The sequence below is a fragment of the Simochromis diagramma genome, unplaced genomic scaffold (genome assembly GCF_900408965.1).
Source record: "Simochromis diagramma unplaced genomic scaffold, fSimDia1.1 OVJJ01000816.1, whole genome shotgun sequence".
Lineage (NCBI taxonomy): Eukaryota > Metazoa > Chordata > Actinopteri > Cichliformes > Cichlidae > Simochromis > Simochromis diagramma.
The window spans coordinates 18,551,738-18,563,660 of NW_024386908.1; the positions used below are offsets into that span (position 1 = coordinate 18,551,738).

General features: G+C 39.4%; 2 protein-coding genes across 8 annotated transcripts in view; both read left to right on the forward strand.

The window, feature by feature from the left end:
* The window catches only part of grip1 (glutamate receptor interacting protein 1), a 54,142-nt gene extending 47,233 nt beyond the window's left edge, over positions 1-6,909 (forward strand). For all 7 annotated transcript variants that reach the window (XM_040035892.1, XM_040035889.1, XM_040035890.1 and 4 more), the window contains one exon: positions 19-6,909. In XM_040035892.1, coding sequence (XP_039891826.1) covers positions 19-327 — 309 coding nt within the window. In that variant the 3' untranslated portion in view covers positions 328-6,909. The remainder of the gene's footprint in view (positions 1-18) is intronic.
* A 922-nt stretch (positions 6,910-7,831) lies between these two features.
* On the forward strand, positions 7,832-11,593 carry lsm8 (LSM8 homolog, U6 small nuclear RNA associated). Its single transcript, XM_040035901.1, has 4 exons — positions 7,832-8,048; positions 8,610-8,650; positions 8,782-8,909; positions 11,229-11,593. The coding sequence occupies exons 1-4, from the start codon at positions 8,018-8,020 to the stop codon at positions 11,317-11,319; spliced, it is 291 nt and encodes a 96-aa protein (XP_039891835.1). The 5' UTR covers positions 7,832-8,017; the 3' UTR covers positions 11,320-11,593.
* The last annotated feature ends 330 nt before the right edge of the window (positions 11,594-11,923 follow it).

Genomic DNA, 11,923 nt, shown 5'->3' on the forward strand with positions numbered 1-11,923 from the left:
ATTTCTTTTTTCTTACAGATTAACCATGTGCGGACCAGGGACTTTGACTGCTGCCTTGTAGTTCCCCTGATTGCAGAGTCTCCAAACCGCTTGGAGCTTGTAATCAGCCGAAACCCTTCATCCTCTTCCTCCTCTACCCTGATGGCCAATCACACCGATGGCACAACCAACAGCAGCCACCCCTCTCAGCCAGTTGGCAGTGACCTGGGACCCTCAGAGCTCTCTGTTGGCCAGGGAGAGGACAGTGGTCCAATCAAGTGGAGCCAACCAGGAGATGGCTTTGGGGCAGGGATTGGGATGGGGCAGGTTACAAACAATTCCTTATAGCAGACAAAAATTATGGCACACTGGATTCAACCACACCAGACTGGAGAGACCGTGAGGAAAAAGGGGACAACAAAGTTGAATCAAACTGATTTAAAACTGGTTTAAACTGGTTCGGAGTAGACCGCCCATGGTGCTACACACACCCTCTGGATGACCTTTGACTACTATAGTTTGACCCTTGAACTGCTAAAGCAGCCTGAAAGCACAGTGATGGACTGGAGCAACTCCACACCTTTTAACCTGAACCAGTTCTGTATACTGGTATTACTAGTGTCACTGGAACCAGAATTCTAATGATCCTATTAGAGCCACAACTGGGGCTACTGGCCTACCTGGTCTAAGATTAATAGTTATTGGTCCTTCTAGCCCAGAGCCAGTGCTACTGGTTCTACTGAAGCCACAACTACAGCCAATAGTCTTAACGGTCTACAAGCCGAGAAATATATCCCTATGAAGTCAGTGCCGCAGCCAATGGTCTTACTCTTTTAAGATTGATGGTTACTGGTTCTAGAAGCCTAGAATTCTAGGTTGAAGACACATGGGTTCTGGAATTATGGTTCCAGGTTCCACCAAAGTCCTACTAAACAAGCACCTGAGCCAATAGTCTTAGCATACCAAGACACACAGGTACTGGTCTTAGTGGGATCAGGACAATGGCTATTGTTTCTAGTGAAACCAGAGGCAAATCTAGTTGTCTTACTGGTCAAAGCATGGTTCATGTTTGTGGTCTCACTGGCCAAGGAACTATGGATACTGTGCCATTGCCATGGCCAGTGCTTGGTGAAGTCCATCCTGGATCCTGGGCCTACTAGAACCAGATTTGTGGCATTTGGCCGAGATCCACAGCAGCACAAAGACTGATGGGACACTAGTCCAGATACCGAAACCTGCTGATGGGCATAACAGTTGCCAAGGAGACTAGGGATGCTCTGATCAGTGTCTACATCTGATGATATTACTGAACATATACTGATTACTAAATCCTTATGCTTGTGTATAAGAAATCCTTATGAAAGTCTTCTATTTGATATTTAACCAGCTGAAATAACTGGTCCTCAGTACACTAAAAATTAGATTGTTCAGAATGCAGAAGACGGTAAGTCTGAATTTACTGAAGGTGTAACTTTTCCAAGTAGTTATGCTTGACATTGGAAGGTTGATGGAAAGGTAGTTTTAGGCACTGCCCCACATAGATTTAAAGAAAGAAGCTTTCGAACAAGAAGGTACAGATCCCACAAGAAACTGGTACCAGAAGGTTGGTTTAAGAGATGAGAATAAAAATGGTTCTGGTTAACTGCAGATTTTGAAGAAAGGGTATAAGTGGAAATGACGATAGAAAGAGAGTTCGAGCTCAAAAATGGTTGGGATTAGGTGAGGTTTGGCAAGTATACAAGGTTGGATTCATAAGGTTATGATGAGATGTACCTCCTTAAAATAAAGGCTCAACATGACATGGAAACCTGAAGAGATATCCAAATTAAACAGTACAAAAGGAAAGACCTCCTTAGCTAGTTCGTCTGGCAACCCAGAGATTTATTCCTGTGGGCATTACCAGGTGTAGTTTTTCATGATAACCAGATAAAATTCAGACACTAAGGTTCAGTAGTTTGGTTTAAATATTTGGCAGAGGTTGACAGACAGCTTTGAGGGGTTTTAACATTGTTGCATTCTTATTTACCATTCTATTGGAAAAATAATAACTAGCACTTAGTCAAGTTCGATTTTGCACTTTACTGAACTAAAACTGTACAAGGTTTGGCTTGTACTTTGGCTCCACTGTTGAACGGCTGCTATATTTTATGTAACCTGCTCTCTATCACTTTAATTTCCTAAATTCTCCATAAATTACAACTGACAGTTCTAATATTTTATGACGCCATTCACAAAATTTACATTATTACTAACCATTGCTGCTATACAGATGAATAATATGAGAAAAGTTAGCATTTGAGCAGAGATGTTGGTCTCTGGATGAACACTGTTTTAAAGTTTTAAACCAGAGCTGGACATTGAAACATGATACTTGTAGGAGCCATTCTTGGGTTAATACCTTATGTGGTCGCTAGAGGTCACCTTTTGCTGTTTTGATCATGTCTACAATACTGGTTTTTACTGAGCAGGAAAACCTGCAGCTGCATATATATTTATGATGTTTGTTGCGCCTCAGCTTGAAGCTAGTGAAAAGACAAAGATAAGGTGCTTTCGGACCGGAGAAATTTTTATTGGTCTTGTTAAACAAGCCTTTGTTAGTTTTTTAGATACACATGATATGCACGATTGGAGAACCGCTAGCCATCACTAAAGTTCTAAAAGAAATTCGAGTATGGTTAGAAAGGAATACTAAAAATTTGACATCACACAACTCAAAACATTTCAACACATAAATCACTGTGGTAAAGAGTTTAGGTTAAAATTTGCAGAAGGTAATTGCAAAAAAGTACATTTAAAAAGCCTGCATAAAAATGGGTGTAACATCAGCTGAGTATATAAAACTCTTAGCGATTAAAAAATGGAGCAAAGCACAGAGAAATAATTTTACCTTGGCTCTGTGTGAGGGCAAGGTAATTTGATTTTTCATGTATACTTAATGCTATTCAGCTTTTACATCACTTCTGCATATCTATGCTCCAGGAGGAGGCCATAAGAAACTGGGACTGGTGTGGAGCTCTGCACCAATGAGCTTATAAAGAGAAAAAAATAATATTGAGCAGAACTTATTTCAGCTTATTGGTGCAGCCCTCCAAAACAGTCCCAGTTTAGCATGTGTCCCCTTGGGGAAAATAAATTGTCCATCTTTGGTATGTAGGCAGTTTGAATAGAAAAGAATCTGCAAACCATGCTTAGCTTAGTATATCTGGAAAGTGTATTTTGGAAAGCTATACATCTTTGATGCTTTTTGGTCCAAAAGTGCCTATAGTCCATATCTTCTTAGGAATTTGGGAATGCGTTGCCTCCCATTAAAAGTAACAGTTTGAAATATTTTGTGCAAAACCATCTATTAATGGCTACTTCCTATAAACATGTTTCTTAATTATGCAGTTTCTAATTTAAATTTTTGGCAAGCTAAGTTAAAACAAAAAACACAAAAAAGGAACCTCTGCAACACTGGGCACACTCCATCTGCTAATGGAGGACATGTGGTAGGATCCAAAGCTCCAGAACAGCTACTTTATATGCTTTAATATGTCAACTAGAGAAATTTGTTTATATATAATATAAAGGACAATTTCTTTATGTTTTTTTTAAATAATTATTTGTGAATTTTACCTTTAGAAAAAAAATCTGTGCATTTTCACTAATGATCAGCTGATACTGATCGGAGCATCCTAAATGAAACGAAGGGTTTACTGTTAAGATTTTAGTTCTGTGCCATGGACGAGCTACAGGCTGGAAGAGTTACGATAACCACGCTGTCAATAATAATAATGATGATGATGACACTGAGCAAGTTCAATAATACTTTTTCTACTGTTTACACCTGTTGGACTGGCCACACTGTGTATGTATGTGTGCGTGTCTGTGTGTGTGTATGTTACATGTTAAACACAAGGCCAGTTAAGCCCCTCCCACCTCAAGCCCCACCAAATCTACCCCCTGACCAATAGGCAGCCAGGATGATGGACGGCAGTTCTGAAAAATTCAGCTGATTGGCTGGAACCAATCAGAAACATAAACATTTCCTTCCCTGCCTGTCTGTGATTGGTTCTTTTTTTACACACAAAGACAACCAATCAGCTTCCAGGACGAAGCCACGCATGCCCCTCCCCCGACTTCCCCTTCCCCAGCCCCAGTGACAGTGATCTCTTATGCTAATCAATTGGTGTGTTTTTTTTTTTTTTGATTGACTGTTGTCAATTCTGTTTGTTTGTTTGTTTGTTTCCATGGTGACTGAACCAGAAAATATGTAAAATAGATTTAAAAAAAAAAAGAAAAAAAAAAGAGTTCAGTCCCCATCGCTGTTCACATCAAAAACCATCAAACCCTGAAAACACCATCTCATAATCACAAAAACTATGTTACAAAAGAAAAAAAATCCTGTTAAAACAGGAAACCTGTGACAGTAAACACTGTGTGTGTGTGTGTGTGTGTGTGTGTGTGTGTGTGTGTGTGTGAGAGAGAGAGAGAGAGAGAGAGAGAGAGTGAGTGAGTGTTTATTTTTGAGTGATGTCAACATCTTCCTGCTTTCACCTTAGTCTTAACTCACTATTTAAAGTGGCCAATCAGAACCCTCCCTCAGCATCCCTGAGCCAAACACTCCAATAGTTGCTGCTGTGCTTTGGATTAGCATTGTGATTGGCTGTTTCTATGTGGATAGTTGTAATTGGCTGTTCTGGTCTACCCAAAAATTTCTAAAAGCTCAGATGGGTTTTTTTTTTTTTTTGCAAGAAAATGGCTAGTATGTAGTTAGCATTACGCTAGCAGACGCAGAGCATACCCATAATTATATACACAGTACAAACTACTATCCCAACTATGTTTACTAGCTAATAAACATAGCAAGAGACTTGTAAGCACATGGGTAAAAGCAGCTAACCAAAGCTTAAATTTAACCAACATTTTTTTTTATGTTAGCACACAGCTATCCCAGTACTAGCACAGTCTGTGTATTGTTAGCACAAACCTTGCACTTCACTAAGGTACGGTTAGCTGTAGAGCTAATTATTGTCTTTTAGCATCTTGACTAGAAAAAGGCTGAAACACTGGTATTACACTGACACTTGAGCAGGCTAACTTGATCTAAGGACATAGCTATCATATGGCTAGCAGACACTAAACAAAGGGCTAGCGTAATCATAACAGACATAACACAAGGACCATAGGCTGGCTGTGTTTGATATCCATTTATTATTATGTTTATTAGCTAATCACAAAGAAAGAACTTGGTTGGCATATATTTAAACAGCTAGCCAAAGCTAACATTTATTGTAACATCCTATTGTATGTCAGGACACAGTTAAGCACAACTTGTGCCCATTTTTAAAATTGGGCTAATGTGTTAAATAAAGACTTTTTTTCTTATTTGCATTAGGCAAACATAACAGATAACAGAAATACATTTTAGCATGTGACCAACAGATGTTGAACACGGGGTTTACGTAATGCAGACAATGCTAACATAAGGGTATTTCAGCTCCATTGAAGATCTCTTACAGATTTTTGGCTTATGTTAATGCATAGCTTACATGGGGATAACAGAGCTATTTAGCTTATGGTTAGTACTAAGTCACGGTTTCTAATTTTAGCAAAAGCAGTATACCACACATCAAATTCAACTGACAAGTGAGCAGCCTAACTTGGTCTGAGGACATTACTAACACATGATTAGTATGTATCTAGCAGACATTGAGCATAGGACTAGTCTAACCATAACACATGACTATACACATAGAACAAGAAAATTAGGCTTTCTATGTGTAACACCCATTTCTTGCTATATTTATTAGTTAATAAGCATATAAGTAATTTAATTACCATATGAATAAAGAGCTATCCAAACCTAAACTTTTTATGTTAGCGCACGGCTAGTGCCAGCACAGCCCTTACAGACCTTTAACATAGGGCTTACATTTGCAAAACAAAGTTTTTCTCTTGTTAGCAAAAAGCTAACATGGGAAATAATAGAACTACAGTTTAGCATGTGGTAGTTGATGCAGAGCATTAGAGCTAACTATAACATGTGGCTAGTTGCACATAGTACATGGGTGGTAAGTTAGCTGTACAATTTTTCAACACTTATTTACTGGTGTGGTTACAACTTAACATAGCAAGGGCTTGGTTGGTTTGTAGGTAGGTAAACATAACGGGTAACCAAGGAGCTAAAAATGTCTGCTAACAAGAGAGTATGTCAGTTTTATGTCAGCTTCTACTGATTTGTGGTTTATGTTAGCACATGACTAACATGAACTATAATTTAGCTTGCAGCTAGCATTTAGCCGAGGTAGTAGTTACAGGTTGATTAAAGAGAACTAACAAGGTCTAAGGAAATGGTTTACATTGCTAATATAGAGCTAATGCCTTGAATTGAGGGCTAACACATAGATGTTAGTGTTTTAAGGTTCAGCCAAGAGAACTGCTCCACCAATGGGAACAAGCCACACGGCTGAGGGGTGTGGCTTCACAAAGGTTTGATGAGTGAGACCTAAAGCCATACACACTGTGTTTGTGCGCATGTATTAACATTACCATGTGTGTGGGTGTGTATTTGTTAGAGCCTGTATGTGTGTGTGTGTGTGTATGTGTGTATAACATTGCAGGGATTTGCACTCTAGTGATTCACCTCAGCAAGACATCCACCTACCTACACACACACACACACACACACACACACACACACACACACACACACGCATTGCACTGCCATTTGAAATAGTGGGTCAGATTAGTTTCCATGTAGCTTCACCAACCAACCAAACTGTATTTTTCTTTAAAGGAACAGGGATGTTGTAAAGTATTTTTGTACAAATTTAATACTTTGGTAGCATGACGTTCCTGTTGTTTGTCCTGTCGGGCTCCACTGCTCTCCTCCACCCGCCTTTGTATGGACGATTACTGAGCAACAATAAAGATGAAGACCTGCTGGGAGAACTGGACTCTGTGTGTTGTCTGACATCAACACACACAAGTTTATTTATGATTTTTCTTTCCTAATACATATTTAATTTTACGTCTTTGACAGAAAGAAAAGCAAAGCAGACCTGCCTGTCTTTCCTGTGCTGAAAGTTTCTCAACACCATTTTACCACTCAGCCTGGACATCTTCACCTTCATGGTTACCACCATTTTAATTTTTCAAAATGACATTAAAGTGTACGTAATAGTTGTGCATTTAGAGAGCATTAACTAGATTTCCTTAATTATCCAAAGATCCCAAAACTGTTTTATTCCATGTTAAGCTAATTTCAAATGCCTATTATTGTGTTTGGTAGTTAAATCTACGCTAATAGTTTATATTAGTTAAAATCGTCATAATTTTTTAACCATCCTTTCCTGTGAGGACCACATAACTGTAAAAATATGTTTGTATTTTTCTAGTTACAGGAAATGACATCACTTCCGGTGGGCATTTTGTTTGTGGATCACATCATTTATATTTCAGAAATGAGTCATAAATAGTTTTACTATTCAAAGAAGCATCTGAGGGCTCTGAAAATATATTGAAATAAACAGAAAGTGGTTATTAACTATGATGGAGCATAGGAAGGAAAGAAATATTTAAAATAATTAAAGATAAAAATTAAGGGATAGGGTGGAAAAACGAGAAAATAAATATTTAATGTTTTAGAGTCATTAAAGAAATAGTCAAAAAAATAGTTTGTATCATGTAAGTTTACCAATTTGTATCATAATTTTGTTTTTCTCTTATAAACTTGACAAATTTACTAGAAAACTTGACGTTTTTTTCTTTTGTATTTCCCATTTTTCCACCTTTTTTTTTAAATTTCTTTAAGTTTCGCAGTTTTTACTGTTTTCTTTTTTGAGTTAACACAAACCGGATGTGACGCTTCCGCTCGGCGCTCTGCTCTCGTGCATGCTCAGTGTTTGATTGCTCTAGTCTGCGCTCCAGTGTGTTGTTAGCCGTTTGCTACTGCTGCTGTTCGAGTGCGCACGGTTTTATTTTGTCACCGGACTACCACTATAAGTATTTGTCGACCACCCCGCTGGATAAATAGACACCGAGCCCGGGACTTAGGATGTCCACTGCGCTGGAGAGCTACATTAACCGTATCCTTCCGCCGTTAGCCACTAATGTGCAAACCCTCTGAATGAATGGGAAAATGCTAGTTAGCTTAGCTGCATACTTACTTGTTTTGTTAATTAGCGGCAGTTCATAGATGTCTGTGAGAAACGGGTTGCTCAGAGCTGAGTTAAAACATGTTCAGACTTCTTAAATGTAGATTTCACATTCACAAGAAGGAAAATCTCGTGATTTTATTGCTGTGTTTATATTATTTGGACCCGCTGATCAGAGAAGTTCTGTAAATGATTTCACAGTTTGATTCATCAGGACTCATCACATCTGGACCACTTTGAAAAATTGTAAAATCTTAAGCTTTTTTTTTTCTTTTTTTTTAAATTTTGGAACCATATAACCTACAGTTTTAAAACTGGAGCTCATTAACAGACATAAGCTAAGGTTACAAGCGCCTCTTGTGGCCAGAATGGGTGGACGGGATAGCTTTCAATTTTTGTGTGATGATAATTGTTTCTATTTGTAGGTTCTGAATAATATTAGAGAGGTTTTGGTCCATAAAGGTGCTGTTTCTTTAACTCGTGCTGATCCAGGTACCGTGGCCATTGTCACCTCGGACGGCAGGATGATTGTGGTGAGTCTGAACACATCCTCATCAGAACTCCACCACTCACAATATTTGGGATTCAGTGAAGTCAGAATTATTTTGGATGTTAACTTTTTGTTATTGTAAGTTGTGTTCATGTCAGTTTGTTTGTTTTTCAGGGCACTCTGAAGGGCTTTGATCAGACCATCAACCTGATCCTGGATGAGAGTCACGAGAGAGTGTTCAGCTCCAGTCAGGGGGTCGAGCAGGTGGTGCTGGGACTCTACATTGTCCGAGGCGACAACGTGTAAGTCACGTTTGACCTTTGTTGATGATGAATCAATACTGAAGACAAAAGATTAGTGAGGCCTTAATGTAAATTTTAATCTACAGAATCAGATTACCGTATTTTCACGACCATAAGGCGCACTGTGCTAAAAGGCGCAGTCTCAGTTATGTGTGCCCTTACTGTATTTAACACACACATAAGGCGCACTGGACCATAGGGCGCATACAAGTACCGTATGCGTATTTAAAAATAAAGCGGGAGCAAACCTGAATTCGGTACCTTACTCACATTTCTATTGCCGGTAATCGTCATCATCAACAACACACAAGCATACAAGTGTGCATATTTAAAAATAAAGCAGGAGCAAAACAAAGTTTGGTACTCACATTTTTATTACCAATAATCGTCATCATCAACAACACACAAGCATACAAGTGTGCATATTTAAAAATAAAGCAGGAGCAAAACAAAGTTTGGTACTCACATTTTTATCATCAATCAAACCCATCGAAGTCCTCATCCTCTGTGTCTGAATTGAACAGCTGCGCTAAATCTCCATCAAACATGCCAGGTTCACTGTCTTCACCGTCAGAGTCACTTTCCGTGCCGTGCGGCTCCTCGGAAACGATGCCGGCTTTTGCGAAAGCTCGAACAACAGTGCCAGCAGACATGTTAGCCCAAGCATCTACAATCCATTGGCAAATTGTGGCGTAACTCGCCCGGCGCTGCCTTCCACTCTTAGTGAAACTGTGGTCTCCACCGGTCATCCATCGCTCCCAGGCCGCTCGCAGCCTTACTTTGAACGGGCGGTTCACATCGATGTCCAGCGGTTGGAGTTCCTTTGTCAGGCCTCCCGGAATGACAGCAAGCTCACAGTTCATTTGCTTCACAAGTTTTTTCACATCGGCTGTGAGATGGGCACGCATAGAGTCACAGATCAACAGCGATGGTGATGCGTGGAAAAAACCACCTGGTCTCCTTACATACACCTCCCTCAGCCACTCTTTCATCATTTCCTCATCCATCCAGCCCTTTTCATTTGCCTTAATGATGATTTCTGCTGGAAACTTCTCTTTAGGCAAAGTCTTTCGCTTAAAAATCACCATAGGCGGCAGTTTCTGTCCATTAGCACGGCAGCCAAGCACAACAGTAAAAGAAGACTTTTCATACCCCGTTGTGTGTATCGCTACCGTGCTGGTCCCCTTCTTCTCCACAGTGTGACTCACCGGGATGTCAAAAGTGAGCGGGACCTCGTCCATGTTTGTGATGTGGCTGGGCTGGATGTTTTTGTCGCCGATGTGTTTGCTGCAGTAGGAGCGGAAGATGGCCAGCTTTTCCTTATAATCCGCTGGAAGTTGCTGCGCTACCGTAGTCCTGGTCCGGATGGAAAAATGGCACCGTTTCATAAAACGAAAGCACCAAGACGGACCTCCTTGGAAATGTTCAATGTTCATCTCTTCAGCTAGTGAAACTGCTTTTAGCCGAATGGTGACCGTCGAAACGCTTCTCCCGCTCGCTCTTTGCTCGATGATCGATCTTAAATTCTCTCGCCGCTGCTCGATTTCCATGTTCCTCCGCGTAGCTGATGGCCTTCAGTTTAAACTGTGCTTCGTAAGCGTGTCTCTTTGCCATTTTCAGGGTTGTTAAAACAACGATGTTCCACATAATGCACATACCTGTTCTTTTATACAGGTATGTGCGATTGTCCGGTATATATGATCAACGCCCACACTTCACCCTTTAGCGTTCTCATGGTGTTCTCTACTACGTCCTCCTTACAACACATAGGGCGCACCGCGCTATAGGGCGCGCTGCACTTTTTGAAGAAAATCTAAGACTTTTAAGTGCGCCTTATGGTCATGAAAATACGGTAACATAATTTACCAATTTTATTATTTTATAAAGATAATTTATTATTGCAAAACAGGATAATTAATAATTAAGAGTTAAGAAAAAAAATGTAAAAGTTTTTTTCTGTGATGCTTTAAGGATGAATGCTGTGGTTGCACATTTGATCCGGGTACCCCTATCAGAGTTTAGTTTTTGTTTGTTTAAAATTATTTTTATGAAGGAAAACCAAGAGAAAGACTCTTATTCTTAAACGATAAGGAAAATGATGTGTGGGGATCCATACATACATGATTGATATAGATTTGTTACATGTTGTTTTACTTTAATGAACAAAAAATATTGTTGTTAACAGTTCTGTTATGTAGTTTGTTTATCATTGTTTATTGTTTTCCTTTCTGTTTTTATTTGTTCTTCCTGTTTGTTTTTGTTTGTAATCCTCTCGTTTGTTTTCGTGGTTACATGTTTTTTTTCTTGTTTTGGTTACAGTGCGGTGATCGGGGAGATCGATGAGGAGACGGACTCCACTCTGGATTTAGGAAACATCAGAGCTGAGCCCCTCAACTCTGTCGTCCACTGACCTTTGACCCCTGATGACAGCGTGACTGTTGTGTGAATAAAGTTTATGGAAGTCTGTTTTAGGAGCGGGTGTGCTAATTATCCGGGACCAGCCGGAGCATCCTGATAACTTGCTCGCCTGCTTCCTGTCTCTGACTCCTGGCTCTTGTTTTCTGTTTGTACTTTTTATAAATAAAGAAGTGAGATGATGAAAATGTTAGAGGAACTTTTTTATGCTCCTAAGTCTTTTTGTCAATGTGAGACTGTTAATAAAGTTTAATTTGTGTTCTGAAGAAGAAAAGCGTTTTTGTTTTGTTTGTTTACTCAACAAAAATGTTTGACAAATTATAATTTTTAGTCAGAGGATATTGATCAGAGGAAAAAGTGAAAACTTTATGAGAAAGAAATTTGATTCTTAAATTCGAGAAGAAAAGGAGAAAAATCAAATAGCTTCTGAGATAGAATATGCCACAACCAAGATTCAGTTCTTCAAGAAGCGATTTTTATTTAAACGAAAGATCTGCAGAGCCAGCAATAAAATGACAATTCTAAATGAATCCTTACATCAGTTGCACATCTGAGAGCGAGGAGGAAATAGATGGTGAAAAGATGGCGCGAACACTAAA

What these genes read in the sequence shown, in the direction of transcription:
- lsm8 (XM_040035901.1), top strand. Translation starts at nt 8,018, where the DNA reads ATGTCCACTGCGCTGGAGAGCTACATTAACC. An exon ending in GCTGGAGAGCTACATTAACC is followed by an intron (nt 8,049 to 8,609) that starts GTATCCTTCCGC and finishes GTGCTGATCCAG; the next exon opens with GTACCGTGGCCATTGTCACC. An exon ending in ATTGTCCGAGGCGACAACGT is followed by an intron (nt 8,910 to 11,228) that starts GTAAGTCACGTT and finishes TTTTGGTTACAG; the next exon opens with TGCGGTGATCGGGGAGATCG.